The sequence below is a fragment of the Epinephelus moara genome, chromosome 2 (assembly GCF_006386435.1).
Source record: "Epinephelus moara isolate mb chromosome 2, YSFRI_EMoa_1.0, whole genome shotgun sequence".
NCBI lineage: Eukaryota > Metazoa > Chordata > Actinopteri > Perciformes > Serranidae > Epinephelus > Epinephelus moara.
In genome coordinates, this window is record NC_065507.1 from 21,247,456 (window position 1) to 21,267,522 (window position 20,067).

At 43.0% G+C, this 20,067-nt stretch overlaps 1 protein-coding gene across 3 annotated transcripts in view; it reads left to right on the forward strand.

Moving 5' to 3' along the window:
• Nucleotides 1–11,574: 11,574 nt before the first annotated feature.
• Nucleotides 11,575–20,067, forward strand: part of LOC126407971 (cell adhesion molecule DSCAML1) — a 126,863-nt gene continuing 118,370 nt past the window's right edge. For all 3 annotated transcript variants that reach the window (XR_007571830.1, XM_050073308.1, XM_050073314.1), the window contains exon 1: nucleotides 11,575–11,777. Coding sequence is in view for 2 of the 3 variants with exons in the window: in XM_050073308.1 (XP_049929265.1) it covers nucleotides 11,735–11,777 (43 nt within the window). In the remaining variant the exon portion in view is untranslated. The remainder of the gene's footprint in view (nucleotides 11,778–20,067) is intronic.

Genomic DNA, 20,067 nt, shown 5'->3' on the forward strand with positions numbered 1-20,067 from the left:
GACACCCATTCAAAAGAACCACGTGACATACCTCTGACAGAAAAGAAACAAAACAAGCGCTCCTTCCTGGGAAAGGACACGCCCCTCTCAGGTAAAGTCGCTCCGCCTTAATGAGAGTTTATGATTTCTCCTCCTTCCTGTTTCTGCTTTTGAATTTTGCGACGCGCTTTGTGCGTCCTGTAAGTGGACCTTCTCATGTTTGCAAACAGTTTTAGATATTAGATATTATGATATTTGATTTGTTTGTCTCTTTGCGGAGCTTGAAGCACAAAAGAGTATCAAAGTGTAAGCTCACATATCAAAGAAAATACAAGAGCTCTGCTCTGCAAGCTCGGAATCATTAGTCTTTCACCCACACTTAAACTACTGCAGATTATATTGAGGGTGTTGTAAAATAATAAAGTAAAAACACCATTTTAGATGAATTATGAGATAGTGGGCACAGTCATGCAGAAGGCCCCAGCACCATTCCTACACAGGAACAAGACACAGATTTTATAGTTGTTCAGCCTCATTCTGTCGTTGTTTTGCATCTCTGTGAAGTCGTTACATCAGATTTTATGTCTCTGTCCTCACTTTGTGTGTCTTTCTAGTTGTTTTGAGTCACTTTGTAACTGTTAAGGTCTTTTTGTAGTTAATTTTTGCCAACAGCTGTTTTACCCCTTTTTGTAGTCATTCTCTGTATATTTGGAGTTGTTTTGTGTTTCTATGTTTTAACTTGGTGTCTTTTTGTAGTCATCTTGTGTCTCTTTGGGCTTGTTTTGTGTTCCTTTGTAGTCATTTTATGTCTCTGTGGTTGTCTTGTGTCTCTTTGTTGTAATTTGGTAACTCTTTGTAGTCATTTTATGTCTATTTGAGGTTGTTTTGTGTCTCTTTGTAGTCTTTGCCTGTATACATGTATTTGGAGTGGTTTTGTGTTTCTTTGTGGTTGTTTTGCGTGTCTTTGTTATAACTTGGTATCTCTTTGTAGTCATTTTGTATCTCTGAGGTTGTTTTTTGTAGTCATTTTGTGTCTCTTTGTGGTTGTGTTGTATCTCTTTGTAGTCATTTTGTATCTCTCTTAGGTTGTTTTTTGTAGTCATTTTGTGTCTGTGGTTGTGTTGTATCTCTTTGTAGTCATTTTGTGTCTCTGTGGNGTTTCTTTTTATGGTTGTTTTGTGTCTCTTTGTTATAATGTGACCTCTGTGTGTTCATTTTGTGTCTCCTTGAGGTTGTTTGTGTCCCTTTGTAGACAGTATATATCTATTTATGGTTGTTTTGTGTCTCTTTGTATTCATTTTGTGTCTCTTTGTTGCTGTTTGTGTCATTTTGTACCTCTTTGTGGTTGCTTTGCCACTGTAGTCATGTCTCTTGTGTTTCTTTACAGCTGTTTTGCATCTCTTTAGCTGTTTGAGTCTATTTGTAGATGTTTTGTTCCTTTGTGGTTATTTCTGAGTCTCTTGCTGGGCAGCCCCTTTCTCTTTGAGTGACATTATGCAGGTGGAGGCCAGGGGCCCATTACACTTTTTGGCTCCAAGGCCTGTACTTGGTAGGCTTGGGGGTAATTCTTCCATGCATTTGAGATGATGCAAATTTATTCATGCTTTAAGATAATAACAACTATAATGATAATAATGTTTTCATGCTTCCCCAAAACCTATGACAAAGGATGTTAATATGACTGCTTATACTTGTGGTAACTAAAACGATCACAAGGTGGCGCCATAAGACCAGGATGACCAAAGCAAGAAGATCCACAACGTCCCTCGACAGGCCGAGAAGAGGTGAAAGCTGCTGACTGACTGAAGACAGGAAAATCCAGTAACGTGAAGTACTGTGGGAAAGAACAAGTAGGTGAAAAATAGCTTTGATAATATCACGGATATTATCACGAGTCATAAATAAGACAACTGTCTGAGAAATGTTGAAGCTGCAGATTACATCAGAGAGAAGATAAAAACATAAACAGGGGCGTTATGAGTTACTGCAGAACCAAACACAGAAAAAATAGGCCAATTTCTGAAACGTATCAGATGGGCAGAACAGTGGTCCCTCCTGAGTGGCCCCTCCATGAAAAAAGTAAAAGTTGCATTTGTCTTCAGTGTTTTGGTCGCAGAAAGGGCCCAATTAAAGTTACATCAACTGCTCGTCACTACTTTATACAGGACGTCCCGTTTTGCCGTTACATCAGAGCCAGCTACAGCCGAGCAGTGGCATCATAAGCTGCTGTATTTTCATCGCTGCAGCACAGATGACAAAGCGCATTAATCATACCGCCAGAAAACTGCGCCTGATTAATTATCCCTGAATAAATAAGTCGTTACAGGCAGAGACAGGAGCTGTCAACCGGGTGAGTCCCAAGGACCCCCTGCTCGCTCTCTCCCTCTCTGCTCTCTCTTTCCACTCAGCCTCCTGAATTTGTGGAGGAAAAATGAAGGACCGAGCTGTAAAAGTTAACACAGCTTACTGCCGAGCGCTGGAGCAGGCGGTTTTACCGGTTGGATCCCACAGGGCTCAGGTCAGCTGCTTTCCATAGGGGCTTCAGTTGAGGTAAGCATGAGAAGCCATTTATCACACAGTTCACTGGAGCTGATAACATCACAGCTCCTGAAACAAATGCACACTATGCTGGACAGGTGTGAGAGGGCTGATCAGTTACTGTTCCCATAAGCATTTAAGATGGCTACTGATACAGTAACTGCTGAGACTGAGGGAAACAAACAGGTGCAGGCTGGGTGAGATGTGTTTTACTTTGCATAGAGGGAACATTTTTGAAGGGACAGATGTTGACAGTCACCTGCACACCTAATGACATGAAGCTACATGCTGTTTCTCTGCTGCCAAACTCTGTGACTGCTGCTCTTCTAGTTTGTGCAGTGTGGCTGGGTTTAGTTTTAAAATACTTGATCCTTCACAAATTAAATAATTTTGCAGACGACCTGTGTCATAGGTGTTTGTTAAACATGTACAATACATTATTGTAATTTTCATTTGGCTACATCCTTTATCCCTGAAGTTTTACTGTAGGCTTCACGTATAGGTTCAGTGTGTAGGATTTAGGGGGATATATTGGCAGAAATGGAACCTAATATCATATGTTTTTTGGTGTATAATCATCTGAAAATAAGAATTGGTGTGTTTTCGTTACCTTAGAATGAGCCATTTATATCTACATATGGAGCGGGTCCTCGTCCGTGGAGATTGCCATGTTGCACCGCCATGTTTCTACAGTAGCCCAGAGTGGACAAACCAAACACTGGCTCAAGATAGGGCCAATCATGTTTTCCAGTTGGCCACCATAGTTAGCAGCACTCGGAAAGACAGATTTTTTTTAACATGAAACTGCTATTTTAGGTGTTTTTACCTGTTTTAATCACCGGGGGTCTCATTTATGAAAAATGCATAGGATCCATACTTAAAATGTACGAAAGGACAAAAGCCAAAAATGACATGCGCCAAAAAATATTCGACATCTACAATCAGGCTTCCACCTCACCATCTGCGATGCCAATTTCCCATTTCCAAAATGTTTGTAAGCATGGGTCAAGTCTGTGTTTTTACATCACAACTTTTGTGTGGGAAGTGGCGTATGCCTCTTTCAGGGTTTGTTTTGTGAGTACGCAATGTCTATAAATGAGACCCCTGGTCCGTTTGTTTGGAGGGGAGGAGACCTTTGTAGGTAATAAGCCTCACGGTAAAAACCTCCTGAATGAGGAAGGAATTCTAGCTGGGAGGAGTTTCAGCTGGTTGCAATCTGAAACCCACACCACTAGACTAAATCTAAAATCCCCCAAAATCAAACTGTTCCTGCAAAGGATAAGGTTGGCAATATCCTATACCTCCACTGTAAATTATATATTTTCTATATTTCTGTATTTATATCTATGTTTCTGTTTTTGAAACAAAATCTGAAAATCTTCAACCACATCGACACCAACTGAGCTTTAGTTCCTCTCTTGCTGCTTTTCAGCTGCCCTAAACTGTCTCTGACTTTCAGACCAGAGCTTACTGGCTCCTCCTGTAGTCTTGAATCTTTAGAAACAGGTCAGGAATGTATAGGTTTTTTTTTATATAATGGTCTGGACACAGTAGTTCAAAAAGACAGCTCTCAAACAGGAGTTTGTGTTTGTTGTGGACTGTCTTCAGCCAAGGACTCACCTGAATTGACTTGACTCCTACAAGGGATCTTTAAATAAACTGCAGTGTTTATGTTCATGGAAATGAAGGAACATAGCAAGTACAACACTGTTGCTTACTTGATATGTTTTTTCATCAGGTGTCAGGCTTTGGCTGCACAGGTAGCACATGTTAGTACGATCAGTTCATTGTTGATTTTCATGCTTTAATGAGATTTGTTATGAATAAGACAGATGAAGACTATGAGCAGGATTGTCCTTAAAAGGAATGTTAGTGTGGCCCCCTCTACACTGGCCTTGGTCATTGCATGGCTGAACGAATTAGTTGTCATAGTCACCAGAAAATCAAATCACACAGTTTCTAAAAATGATTATGTGTCTTTTAAGTTCAGCAGGATATTTTTGGAGTCGTACAAATGAAGAATATGAGGCTTAAATAAGCTTTCCTCTGTTGTTCAGCAACCACAACATAATTTTCACATTTACGTCCATTAAGTTTGTTGTTTATTGTTGAGTGCGTTTTGTGTGTGTGTGTGTGTGTGTGTGGGCTTATGTATGTCTGTGTGTGGAACAGGCTAAGCAGTAACAGAGGTGCAAGAGTGTTAAAGCGTGGGAAGGTGATAAGATCAAATCACAGAGGGTCAAGATGGAAAGTCTGCCTTCAGCTAAGCTCTACACCGTCCTCTCACACCTGCCAGCTCTCTCTTTGTTTCCCTCTCTCCCTCTCTCTCGCGCAGCGGTTTATTGTTGATTTGACGTGATGTAACAGACCAGAACTGTAAAGATTTGAGTGTAAACAGTAGTTTATTTCTGTTTGTTCATCCCTTATTTATACACGTTGCTCCTCTAAATGCCCTGGAGGTTGCTACAGTTTGAAGTATGACAGTTTACGTGCACAGTATTGCTAAGTTACTTTGAATAATTAGGCAAAAACTTACAGTAAATCACTTTATTGTTGCCTTTCTGGTGTGTGTATTGACACCTGACAATGCTGTGAAGTAAGGCATTTATCTAGCCATAGCATGTTTTAATGCCACAGCAAAGAAACATGGCTAGATTAACCTGTTTGAAGACACAGGTGTATAAGTTTGTCGTTGGGTCCCCATTTAGACCCCATTCCCTCCCTGCTGGACTCTGTGCTTTGTATATGTGCTCTGTTGCTTTGAAATTTTCAGTACTTACAGTGCTCATGGCAGAGCACACATGGCAACTTCAGTATCTATCCAGAAACCAACCAGTACTCCTGTATTAGAATAATCCAGCCTGGCTCCAGGTTTTCTGATTGTTTGTGGTGATTTGACTAAACATTTGACTTTTTTTGAGCAATATTCACCATGTGAGCATCATAATGACAAACTAAAACAAGTGTAGGTCACAATGCAGGACCCTCCTTAGTCGATGTTGTGCTGTAATGGTGCAAATATACAATTAGTCATGTTACCAAAACCAACTGAAAAGCAGTGAGCAGAGGATTTTTGAGGTCTCAGGACAGTTTTGTCTAATTTTTTTGGTTATGTAATCCAGCCTTGTCAAGAACAAAACTAAGGAATTGAATATTTAGAAATGGATCAAGTTGCTTTAAAGCTGTAGTTTGTTAGCCTGAGTGTCAGACTGAAGCTCTCAGAACCTTCAGTCTGACATGGCTTCCATTGAAGGCGATTTACAAGGGGGAGGGAATTAGATTTTTCCCTAACCAATCAGAAGAGATCAACGACTCACCCAGAATCTGACGTCATTAGTATCCATGCCTCGGGGGTGCCGAAAACAAGCGAGCATTGCCCGTTTAAAATGTCTCCGTCGTCGTGCACGCCCAGCTGCATCGCTGTTAAATCCTGTTTAGCAGCTTCCTTAATTTGGTCCTCCATTAACGCGAGTAGTGGCGAAATACCTCAATAGCATCGTTAATGTGGTCTGTAGGATCTGTAGCGGTCGCCATTGTTGCTATCCCCACCAGTTACCCACCGGTGTACAGCTTGACATCAGCGTGGCGCTGATTGGCTAATCGCTAGACCCCCGGCGTTCATTGGTCCGTCCATCGTTTGGACGAGATAAATCGCAAATTCATTGAAGTATGCCAGACCAGTAATGCAAGCCTACTCAGTTGAGTGGGTGGGGTCTATGGTCTGGAACCAGGCTAGTAGTTTGTAACATTTATAAAAATAACTTATTTTCATTTTTGCTGAAACTGTCTCCATATTCACACAGCTTTAAATCAGACAGATAATCTATGGAAAAAAGTCATACTCCTCTGCCTACTTAATTATATTATAGTGCTTCTAAAGGCCTTACTGCATGTGAAGGGAAACAACCAATCAGAGTTGAGGACTCTCTAACGCAGCTGTCATTTATGTCAGTGATTCTTGTGAACTGCGGTCAAACTGTTGAACTAAGCATCGCTGTTCAAATATGAAAAAGGTTCTGTTACTGGATTGCCTGTTTCTCTCCTCATGTGTTTTCAGCAACATATTTTAGTGTACTGTTTAGCTGTTAAATGAGAAAGTTGGTCTGGCCATTGAGCAGTGCTTGGTACTCAGTTTAACTGTATCCAACATGGTGGCCGGGTCACAAACTTTCTCATTTTACAGCTAAACCGTACACTAAATATGTTTCTGGAAACATTGAGGAGGGAAATAGACAATGCAGGGCGATGTGGTGGTGCACTGTTGCCTCACAGCAAGAGGGTTCCTGGTTCAAACCCGGGGTCGGGGGTTCGAATTTGGGGTGGGGTAGCCCTCCTGTGCGGCGCTTGCATGTTCTCCCCGTAATTGGTGACTTTAAATTGGCTGTAGGTGTGAATGTGAGTGTGAATGGTTGATAGTCTGGCGACCTGTCCAGGGTGTGCCCCGCCTCTCACCCGGTGTAAGCTGGGATAGGCTCCAGCCCCCCTGCATCTGCTAACACAATAAGCATTTACGGAAAATGAGTGACTGAATGACAATTAGGCAATGTATTAACAGACTCTTGATTCATATTTGATCAGCGCTGCCTAGTTTTACAGTTTGAAGGCAGTTCATGAGCACTGATTGGCATGATTGACACCTGCGTTAGAGACTCCTCAGCTCTGATTGGTTGTTTTGGTGTGCTGTGGTAGACTCTAGCAAATGCCATTAGAAGCAGCAGAAAAGGGAGGAGGGACATGATTTTCTCTAGTGATTATCTGTCTCATACACTTCTCTAAGAATATAATGACAGTCTCAGCAAATATGACATAAACTTATTGTGTTAAAAGTTACCAACTGTAGCTTTAAAGCGTGCCTGGCAACATATTTTTGGTTTCATTTAATAAAAATTCAGTGTTTCAGTCTCTTTGGAAAACCAAATTACTTTAATGAGACACAGAACTGATCAACAAGTCAGACTTTTGGCAGCATTGATCTATGGACCAACACCTTGACTTGGAGTCATCAATCAGTTTTCCCCACTGAAATCATAGCAAAGATCAGCCCATGTGGGGGATTCAGCAGTGTATGATCTTCTAATGATAACATCTTTAATTGTGACCACTGGGTGTCACTAGATATCTCTGATCAATATCTCTGTACAAGCCACAACCATGTTCATCTGACTCCGTCTTTAATGTATTCAAATTCAGATGATAAATGTTAATCCTTTACTGAGCTGTTCAAATTTCATTCTCCTCGTTATGCTTGAAGAACACAGCCGAAGTCAGAAAGTGTGTTTGTGTGTCACCCACTAAGGAGCGAGAGCAACGGGTCTCTAGGTTGGTCCCACAGAGGACGCCTCCAGCGGCAGCCATCTTGGAAGTGGTGGTATCGCCCTGGCACGGTATGTTTTTGTCTGCGGGCGTTCTGTCTGCCTCAGAATCGCACCGTTTCCCCATCTTCAGTTTTTTTTTTCTCTTTTTCAATCTCATCGTCTTTCTCCCCCATCTCCCTTGCCTCCCTCCTTCTCAGCCATGCAAATAGTCTCATTTGCAAATGTGAAAAAACAAGTGGGGAGGGGAAAAAAAAGAGAGAGAAATGGAGAGATGAACCTCCAGCCGAAGAAGGTGCCCCCCTACACACACCACCTCCGCCCCTCGCCCCATCCTCTCGTTATCCTCCCCAGCTCATTTGAATAAATTAACACCCCTTGATGTCTCATGTGCACGCGCACGTACTCTCATGCAAAAAGCACACATACGCAAGCACGTACACACACTCAAGCAAACGCGCACGCCCAAATACATGTGCATGCACACCCGACTGTAGGGTAGGAGAGCAGCCAGGAATATATGTCCTTCGCTTTGCTGCCATGTAGACACATGCTCACACACGCACACATCCTCTGATGTGCTGATACACTCTCACACATCTGCCACAACAATCACGCATGCTTGGTTTAAAGGCAAACACACTCCATTGGTCGGCGCCTTCCTGCTAATGTACTGCGGCACGGTGGTGTGTGATTCATATTAGCCTAATGCAGGGGCTCGTTCATACACAGCGGCATGCAGAGCTAGCTAGGCGGCCCCACTGAGGTGAAGGAGTTCTGCAGCACAGTGCTCGGGGCTTTGACTGTTAAAGAGTGACACTTAACACAAACTGCAGTCTTTCTGTTTTTAAAGTCGGTCTTCACTGCCATGATTTGGTTTTAAAGGTGCATAACTCCTCCATTTGATCCATCATCGAGTGATTTGCCTTTTCCAGCTCCTCTAACCACCATCAGTCCCATTCCTGCAGCTCTCCCCATTTTCATTTCGATCCCTGTGACCTTGCACACAGCTAAGCAGTCCTACCATGTGCCCTCTTCTTCTCCTAATTCTGACCTTGCTGAGGTTTGACTGGGCTGCAGGGCTGTGCATTAATACTGGATACATTAGCGTTAATATGATCCTAGCATGTAGTCAGAGCCTGAGGGGGAGCTTTGATTGTCTGAGCATTAACATTAACATCCACATTAACTCATCCGCCTCATCACTCTCTCTGTTTGCCCGTCACCTCTCCCTCTGCTGTCTGTCTCTCTGCTGCCCGGCTCACCCGTTTTCTTCCTCAGCCAACAAACTCCCTCATTTCCTATCTCCTTCCCTATCTCCAGGCAACGACGGAGCAGCAGAGTGACGGGGAGAGTGATGGAGATGAGTCACATGGTGCCGTGTTTTTTTTAGTGGTGTGGTGGCAGCCTGTCCTGGGTCCTGTCCTCAGTGACAGTCACTCGAGCTGTCTGGGAGCTGCTTGCCTTTTCTCCGGCCTGGCTGGCCCAGCTCAGCCTGTCAGCCCCCATGATGATCACTGGCTGACATACAGTACAACCTGCTTGGTGCTGTCAGGCCGACTCACATCAGCCCCTTAACCAGCTTGCCACACTGCCTTTTGAAGTCCTGACGGAGTCCTTCATGTGTTGCAGGGCTGCAGGGTGGAGCCTCGTGGATGAGGAGCTCGGTTTGGGTGTCAAGGTGTTGGGCGCTGTTATACGGCCAGTTTGTCATTGGGAGAGGAGAAATACTTGATGCTGAGATGGATAATATTCCCTGAGTGCTTCTAAACAAGAGTTTTACTCACCGCACACTACAGGCTGCACTTTTATACCTGTCCTTTAGTTAGTGGCTGGGGGCGGTGCATAAACCTGAATATGTGTTTATCTATAAAAAATAATTTAGACTGCGCATCTGGATGTACAGAATGTGTCATGGCAGTGCTTCTGGGCACACTCTTCATGTGTCCCTGTCGTCCCGCGGTGTTTGTGCGTGCACGTTCGTGGGTCTGTTTCGAAAGAGAGAGAGACATGGAGGGTGCGTGGGTGTGTGTCTTTCCACCTGTTACATAATAAGAGAGTGGAGGCAGAGTGTGCTGCCTTGCCTGCCACACTACAGCGGCTCTTCAGTGGGAGTGAGAGAGGCCACAGCTTGCCTCAGCTCCATTCCACAACCAGGACTACTTTCGGTTACGACACTCCAAACGCCACATTATATTACTGAGAGAGAAACAGAGAGAGTGACGGTGGAGGTTATGTCAAGTAGAAGGTGTTTGATGTCAGATAAGTAGTGCGACTGAGTGGACAACGAGTAGAGTTTCTGGCAGTTGGTCTGAATTGGATGAACAACAGTCAGCTGTGTTTTGGTATTTATTTTATTGTGTGTTGATTATTCAGGAGTTGGACTGAATGGCAGTAGAGAGGAGAGGATTGAATGAGACAGCTTTAAACCCGTGCAGTGTTGAGGCCGTGTGGTTCAGTTGATTGATTTTCTCTAATAATTGATTTAGAGTGAAATATAATGGCCCAAAACTTGTTTGGGATGAAAATGATTTCATAGAAAGGCAGTAGATCAGTCAGTACAGTGGTACTGACACTACATCAGTTAGAGCATCTGCTCCCACTGGGCTGCTGATGCTATTATGTATTGATCCAGATTATGATGAACTAATGAGATAAACCGTGGTCAGAGGTTGAAGTCAGATGTTTAGATTGTGTCTTGGTCAGGTACTAAAATGCAAAACAGGCTTGTTTGACTGCAGAACTTGCAGGTTGTCTGGAAAAATCTTTCTTCCGCAGTCTTGTTAAAGTAGTTTGCAACCTGTTTAACTCACTGTATTCTTCAGAGATTGTGTTGCTGTTGTTTAGGCCATATTTGTTACTGTATTTTTAATATAACTTAATGGTTAAGATACAGATTAAAGTGAAGTAAGTTTTGTTCAGACATGATTCTGGAGCTGGTAACCAACAAAGATGACTGATCAGTGCGTCTGTGAGGGCATCGGCCTTTCTCCGTGTGTGTGTGTGTGTGTTTGTGTGTGTCAGAGAGAGTGTCAAAGGGCGAGATTAGATAATGATTTTATTGACCATATCGATTAGTACACACTCTTTAAATTAAGCTGATCTTATATAATCCCCTACAGTGTTTTGTTTTAATCTCAAACCCATTCAGTCTGTTATGAAGAGAAGTAATTTGAGCGCTACGAGTGTTCGTAGTGACGCGCAGCTGCGCAGCGCAGCGCACATTCCCACTTTCCCCTTGAATGAAACGGAGGCTGAAGCTCCTCTGCGCTCCTGCTCCTCCTCACCTGGACTTCGCACTCCTCAATGCCCGTGTTCTTTTCTGACTTCACAATGGCACATTCAGTTGGTTTGGCTTTCACTCCCTGCATGTGCGCACCACTGCTAAGACAATGACAACTGATTTATGGAAATTCTCGAGTTGATTTGCATTGGAAATACGCGCAGGCATTTCCCCCTCAACGGCTGCTTTGTTTTTTTAACTTCAAAACTAAGAAACACGATTTAAATGATAAGTATGAGAGGATATTTTGAACTTTTGTAGCTGGAGCTTCATCAAGCTGCCGGATAAAAGCTATCCAGTGCGCGTAATAAAGTGGTTTCCGTTTGGTCCCCCGTTAGTGCGTATAGCTCACCTCTCCATAACAGCGCATCATTAGGATACCGGGGGTGGGGCGACAGCAGCCTGTCCCGGTAAGGGGAGGAGAGAACAGGGAGCAGAGGCGGTACTTTCTCCGCGGCTCGTTTCTCGGCGCTGGAGAGTGTGGGACCAGGGCTGGAGAGACCGCCGGGGAGCATTAGCAGAACCAGTCCAGCACGGAGCCTCGCCTGGCCGACCGCTGCGCCGTGCACTCTTCTTGGGGGACTGCACAACATTCCTGTGAAATATAACTGCTTTTAATGGCATGTGGCTTGTAACTTTACTTCTGCTGTATTCTTTGCAAGAAGGTAGGTTGGAAATGTGTCTCCTCAAGTGTTGCTTATCTGCATGCTGTCTCCTCTCCAGTGCAATGCTGAAGTTGGCTGTGCGTGTTTATTAGCTTATCAGGTTGATGAATGCTGTTGGAGTGAATTGATTGCATTCACAAAGGAGGGTCAGAGGTGTCAAATCAAACTCTAAATCACCTTTGGAGGAAGAGTGGTAACTTTTTCTTAATGTTTTTGAAATGATGTTTTCCTGATCTGCGTTTATTTTCCTCCTGAACGAGTGCTCGGATTCCTCCTGCGTTCCCAGTGTCTCATAATGATCAGCTGATAATACGATTAAAAACGATCAAAAAAATCTTATGAGCATAAAATCAATATGCACTTAATTAGGAGGAGCAGTGAGGAAAAACCACGCGGAGATCAAAAGTGCACACTGCGTCCGCTATGATGAAAAAGACAACGGCATTTGCATTTTGCATGATGAATATGTGGAGGTGTCGTGAATATGGAGGCTGTTGAATAGGAGGAGAGGCTGATAAGGATCTGCAGGCGCGCGCACGGGCAGACGGGCGACCTCGAGCGCTGATGCTGGCCACAGCTGTAGGCTGTTTACTCGCAGAAGTCCAAGTGGGCAGAGGAGTTTAATGTATTTGCTGACTTTTTCTGCCCCGTCCCAACACAAATAAGATGTCAGTGCATGTGTGTGTGTGTTGTGTGTGCGTGCGCGCAGGGAGGGAGGGAGAAGAAGGGGGGACCCTAGGGGTTAAAGCATCCTTTTTTATCAGCAAATTTTTTTGGAAGGAGCACTAAAATAGTGCATAAACACCAGTTTGTGTGTGCGTGTGTGCTGAAGTGTGTGTGTGTGCGGCTGTGTGGCTACAAGGGTCAATACATTTTATGAGAGACGTGTGAACTGATGCTGGGGGTATTGAGCGCTGGCCTGTAATTTGGAGATAATGTGCCCCAGTTGGATATTTAAAAGACGAGGCCATATATTACAGTTTGTTTCCTTTGATAAAATGTAGGAGTGTCAGTGTGTGCACACTCAGTTGTTATCATCCCTGGTCTAATTATTCATCCACCATTTTCTGTGGCACCAGATTCTACTGATTGGCTTCGCTCTAAATACTGCAGATGGAAGAGAATGATTCACTTTGCCTTTTTAAATATAAAATGATCCGTTCTTTTGTTATATGTGAATTTCTATCACTTCGTAACAACCACACAGTGTGAAAAAAGATTTTATTTTTCACTTGATTTTCATCCGTTTTTCTTTACGCACGGGTCTGTAGCTGAAGATGACTGATTATAAAGCTTATTATTAATGAAAATGTAAACAATCTTTAAGCATTTGTTTATAACTGTGGGCAGTACGTGTGTTTCATGGTCCTGGTCTCCATCATTGGCCTTGGCAGTGCCCTCTGCCAGGCTGCAGCTGCGGCGAGGACTTCTGTGCTGTTTTTGTTGTATGTAATTGGATTACAGGGTCTATTTCGATTATACACACTGTACATCGCCCTGTCCCGTGACTGAACGAGATGTACTCTGTGTGTGTGCCTGTGAATGTGTGTGTGTGTGTGTGTGTGTGTGTGTGTGTGTGTGTGGGTGTGTGGGGAGGGGAGGAGGGTTGGGGGCTGCAAACAGCCACTGGAGCGGAAAGAGTGCTTGAGATGGGAGAGATGTAGATAACGCAGTGGAAAACAAACTTCCATTTTCCGTTGTTTTTCAGCGCCATGTTCCGCTCATTTTGCACGATTCGACTGTGATTTATTGTCTCGTGTGGCTGCTGTGTATTTTAGATGTGTATAATTTTTAATAAACTTTATTTTAAGGGGGAAAGGTAGATCTATTATCATACATGCATATGCATTAGTACTGCGTATTTTCCTGGCTCGGCCGCGCCTCCTAGAATGGCACACAAGTCTCTGCTTATTTTAACACATCAGTATGGAAATATATTTCAGATCACACCACTGCATAATTTTAAGTGAATTTTGTCTTTTTCCTCATCTTTTTTTCCTGTCATTAATTTGACATTCATTTTGGTTATTACTGACCGTTTGTTGCTTTGGTTTGGCTGCATATCAGCACACCTGCACCCATGAGTGCGGAGAGGAGGGGGAGAGGGAGAGGGATGGATAGATGGATAGATAGAGGGAGAGGAGGGGGGGAGGATGCACTCATTCTTCTTTGTCATGATTTGGGAGGTTGCTTGTCATTTTATGGAAATAAAATTGAGACAAACTCAGCTGAGGGCTGTGTGGGAATCCACTCTCAGGCCTCACAGGCCAGGAGAGGCAGGAGAGGGCCTGAGAAATTGGAAAAGGCTTAAATAATTATTACAATTAATACATTTAAGAATGAGTCAGAAAAAAACGACAGTCGCTGTGGTGTGGACTTTGAAGAGATACGATCAGTGATTGTGCAGATTTCAAGGAAAAAATGCCATGGAGTGATCGAGATGGAGTGAGAGCTCTTGCTATAATTATTTCATCAATTAATGTGATTCCGGTTTTATCCAGTTTCGGTCGACAGGCCTCCTGCAACACACACTCCACATTAAACTGAACGCTGTCTGCGTTACAGTGTTTCTGCAAAGATATAAAACACTTTGGCACCTATATTGTGTCTGCACTTTTTTGCATTTGATTGCGTAAACATTATGTTTCCCCCTTTTTTTAAAAAAATATTTAGACCCATAGAGTATGTGTGTGTGCAAGATGAAATGTCACTTATGCCATTTAATGTCTGTATATTTTTTTCCTGATTTCAGTAAGAACACACGAAATTCCACGACCATTTCATCCCACATTTTAAGTAAGAAGGGTAGTTTGGGCGTCTGATCTGCTGTAATATCACCTCTATTTTCTCTTTCCTTTACGAGGCACCCCTGTGTATTCTTGAGACCGGCCTGAGCCGCTGATCTGCGGCGTTGCAGATCACCGGCTGTGTGTAAATTTGGAATAAAAGTAGACACCGACTAGAGGAGAAGTGCTTGAAGGGGGAGCCCAGTAATTGCGGTATGAGTCAGACTCTGGTGGCTACTAGGCTACACCCGCACGATGCACTCAGAGATGTTGCGTCTGGATTGGACAACTGAGGCTTTAGTGGCTGATGGAAGTGGTGTGACAACAACTTAGGAGGTTTTTTTTAACCTCTTCTCCCTCTTTATCTGTCTCTATCTTTAAACACCAAGGTGTAATATCCGAGTAGTTTTGGGGACTGTGAGGTGTGCTGTGTGGCATATAGTTCACCATTTTGATGGGAAGGAAAAGTGATTTGTAAAGATGAATGTGCAGAAATTGAAGGGGGGAGGGTATGTGCGTGGGAGTTTGGGTTGTTTTTCTACTTCTACGTATTCAATAAAGCGCCCTGCGTAATTTCACTACAGGATTGTGCCAACATACGTATAAAGATGTGTTTGTAATGACTTCACACAGTCATACCGACCTGAGATTAATAATTTGGATGGAATTCACCTGCAGTGCATCCATGGCGCACATGTCCAGCAGTGCATGATGATTTCTAAACAGTCGCATTAGGTCAAAACATGAAAAGGCCCCCCCCTGTATGTCTTATTTCTCCGGCTCCGAGCCCCGCTGTGCCTGCACCACCTGTCAGTTTTCTTGGAGAGATACAGCTCCACAGTATAATAGCTACATGTCACTCTCAGGTTAACTCGCCTCCCTCGTTGTGCTCCGGCGAGCAAAGCCTGTTTTCATTGTCAAGTGTTGGCGCTGCGTTTGGCAGTTGACCCGTGCAGCGCAAACATGCTCATCTCAACACGTCATTCGGTCTCATATTCAGCCTGAACATTTTGTTTGTCTTAAACGTCTGCCAGTTTGTGTGAGGTGATCATTCCAGTTGTGGTACTGTCTTGAAGGCACATTTTAACACTTTTACCAAAACAGGGAATTCCAACAATTTTTGGTTAAGGAAAATAAGATTTTATGAGCGAACCGTAGTACACCAAAGGACTTGACAAGAGGGATAGTCTTGCTTTTAGCCTATCCAGTTGTCACGCACCACTCTCAAAAAACAATTCCCAAATGTCTGTTTATCATCACACAGCTGTAGATCTCATAGCTCATAGCAACAACATTGCTATTGCTCTAAGCTGTCACACAGAGAAGTGGATTTGCACCGCTCACTCAACAGGTTTTACGCACAACAGTAGTGTCCGGTAGCCCGGTCCCCTCTCCATTACGCACGGAGAAAGATTGACGGTCTTGTCTTGAATGACAAAAAGAATTCAACAATCTCACTTTAGCATCTCACAATCGATTCTGTCTTTCACTCTCTTTCTCCCTCTCCCCCGTTCTGCTTACTATCAAACAATTTATGGCCCTGTCTCTGAGGGAGAATAGGGGAAAAAAACACATCTCTACAAATCTGACACTCACTTCAACAACGGAAATCATCCTTTTGAAGTGGGAGATGTGAATTTCCAAATGCTGAAATGGCTGCCTAATATTTTACTGACACTGCATAAACTGTGTATAGGGGTTGTTTAGCACCCCCCCCCCCTCGCAGGGTTGCACGCATACATACAGACAGTATGCGTGTGTGCATGCGTATGTGTATTCGCATCACTAATATCATGCCATGCAGTTTGTCTTTCTTGACTACAGTNGTATGCGTGTGTGCATGCGTGCATGCATATGTGTATTCGCATCACTAATATCATGCCATGCAGTTTGTCTTTCTTGACTACAGTGTTTCTCCCATCATGCCATGCAGTTTGTCTTTCTTGACTACAGTGTTTCTCCCAGTGAAATGACACCATGTTAGAAATGATTTCCTTTCTGACTGCACACAAAAGCAGGGAGACACATTGTCATGCAACCCCTAATGCATATCTCAATCTGGAGTCATTGTATAGTAAATGAGCAGCACCCTCTATCAGATATGATCATATCTTTTGCCTTTTATGTTCTGCCATTTTTCTGTAGCATCACTGCAAAGACTGTATTGCCACCGACTTCAATGCTTCAGCTGCTATTTGGCCTGAATGTGTTTTGTGTGCTGTTATCTGTAGTGCTACATGGTTCACCACATAGAAAATCTACTTGCCATTATGAACGTATATATGCAATCTGAAATGTATTTATGTGACTTTGTGTGTGTGTGTTTGAAGGAGAGAAAGAGTGAGAGCGGGGGGGAAGAAGGAGAGGGATTTATAGCCCTGTTTTTCTATGCACGTGATGGTATGAATCTGTGTGTGTGTGTGTGTCTGAATGAATGTAGATGAGACAGAAAAAGCTGCATTATGCATAGCGGTTCACCATAGGCAATATCCTTGCTTCTCCAGCATACATATTCATACTCCATTTTCATATCCACTGCAAAAACAGGAAGAAAAAGTGCAAATGTATTTGAGTGTACAGCAAAGAAAGATTTGAGTCAAAAGGAAACACAGGCAAAAAAGAAAGTGAAGGTTAAAAAACAGTAAAATAAAAAAAAAAGAGGAACAAATATAGACAAAAAAATTGTGAGGCATTCAGCTGACAGGACATATGTTTCTGGGGGTCTCACCCCATAACACTTTGACCTTCTTTATAATAATCAAGGCATCAAGGCTTGAAGAAAGGAATCAAAATACAGTTCATGATCGGATGAATGCTGCTCCTTTGCTCCTTCTTTCTCCACTGGGGAATGGGTGAAAAGGAAGCCTGGGGCTATGAAAGGACTCCGATAAGCATCTGAGGTTAGATGTTGCCCAGATAAAGAAGAGAAACTGGGTTATTGTGCTTCATGTTGTTTACATAAGATGTGTACAGTTGATTATGATTTTTTTTTTGTTTCCCTGCGGTGATCTGTACATTTTACTTGGTGCAGCTCACTCATTTTTTCTCAAGTAATCCCTCTGATTGCGGTCAGATTTGTACACCTCAAGTGTCAGATAAAATGAGGCCAAGACTCCAGGGACGACAAAAAAAGAATTCCACTATTGTCCAATAACAAATTACAGCTGTGACCTGTCTTTATCGTGTCATGGATGACCAACAGCTCATCTGCTGCAGCCCGGGCACCCGTTATGCCCAGTGACAAAATGGGGATAGTTTTTAGGCAGATGCGTCACCTTCCATCCTTCCTCACTCCATTTTGATGTTTTGACATCAAACTCTTCACCTGTCTCTGCGACAAGACACGTGGTCCTCATCGTCATGATGGTCTTTTCCACAGGAGGCCGTAATCTGTGCGGAGTAGCCTCTGTGTGGTTGCACACATGTGTCTTTGTGTGCATGAGAGTGTTTGTGAACTCGGTGACCTGAATTCATACCACAGGACAAAGCGATTAACCATCGCATCATAAAGCTGCTGCTTTTTAGAGGTTTTTCCTTCCGAGTTTGAGTTGTTGCATCCAAGCTGGTTTCAATCAGCTTGAGGCTGTTTTTGATGATATCACATGATGGTTTGAGGGTTGTTTAATTTTGAAGAGATTATTTAGAGCATATTGGCAATAAGCAGTGGTTTCCAACCTGGGGATCGGGACCCTTACATGGGATTACAGTGGAGTTGGGAGATAATTAACAGGCTAGGAATGGACAAAAGACATTTTTCTGCTACAAAAGATGATTTTATTCAGAATTCCATTTAATCTTTGTATTATGGGAAAGTTGAATCTCGTCGGGCCTTCAGGAATGATTCAGATAAAACAAGGAATGAACGTCTCTGCGGTAGACATTGCTTCATTTTAATGGGGTAAGTGCCAGAAGTTTGGGAACCTCTTGTTAAAAGCATTGATTCCCCACCAGAGATACTTTTACCCTACAGACCGAATCACAATGTTTGTGTACAGTAACTCCTGCTTAGAAAACCCCTGCGTCACGCACATAAAATAAAATGGCAGTGAGCAAACACTGCCTCGATCGGTTAGTTTAAAGCCACCTTAAAAAAAGGTCAGACTAAAAAATAAACCAGTTTAAGTGTATGCTATATTTAGAAGATGCTCACAGCTTTACCTTACTGTCAAGCAGCTTTTTCTGACGTTATCTCAAAGCCACCAGACTCCATTGACAAAAATAGTACTTATACTTGGCAGAACACTGGAGATGCTGGTCTCCCACTGCCTCGATCAGTTAATATGTGAGGTAGAGCAGTGAAAATATTCTAAATATAGTGTGCACTTAAACTGATGGGTTCATTTAAGGTGGCTAAAAAGCATTTTGCTGAGGCCTCCATCCACAGCAGTTCATTGCTCAGCTTCCATGCCAGATTTGGTTTATCAAGTACATAAAATAAGCACAGCAGAAACATCAAATGTTCAACTATGTATCTTTTAACGTTAGTTATGGCTGAAAATGACAACAGAAATTAACAAGCTTGCCAGTTTCACAGATCTCCACATTTGAAATCAGTTTTCCAGTTGTCTACCTGGAAGTGATAACTGTTGTTAGAGCAATTTCATGGTGTTTCAATCTATAGGTTACTTCTGCAGTTACCATCGTGTACCTAGAAAGATTGTGGAATAACGCAGTGGAACACAAACAAAAACAAAAAATAGTGATTACAATTTCATTAAATGAATAAAGTTAAGAGATATCCACTTGTGATCTGATCTTTACCCAGTAAATGTCAAGCTAAAACAATCTGACTGCAGTTCCCAAAGCCAGGTTTTGCATGAAAATAGTTTCCATTGAGCATGAAAGTGAACATAGATGGTCACGAATGGTTGACACATCCAGCTGCATGGAAGTAGTATGAATACATGGATGAAAATGTGACCAAACCTACTAAAAAAGAGACAAAAGAGACAAATCCTTAACATGGACAGCTTCAGAGTCAACAACTTTATGAAGGCCATCCAGTTTGTCCAAGGTGTGTAATGAAAAGGGTAATTGAGTCCATTTGGTAGAGGCTTTTGGGGGTGCATCGGACAAAAACAAGACTGGGAACCACATTATTTTGGGATGTGAAAGTGTGAACACAGATTCTTATACAGTAGTAGTTTCTTTCAAGGGGGCTTTTAAAGCTAGAGTAAATTGTTTTTGTCATGAAAATATTCTGCCTCTATAAATAGCATTTGTCATCAGAGGGAAGCAGGTCACTGTCACTGGTACCGTCTGCTAATAGCTTCCTCCTTATTTGCTTGGTATGGAAACACTTCCGTGTGTTCCTCACCCAGCGGTACATGCTGGTGCTCTCCGTGGTGCTGAAATTGCAGATCAGTCAGCCTAGCAGCCTGTGAGAGTGATTGACATGGTTTCGAACGGTAGGATGGATTGAACTTGACCTGAATTCCGATTTTTGAACGCAAAGGATCTGCTCCAATTTTAGCTGGTAGGCAGGAGAACAATGGCTCTCTACC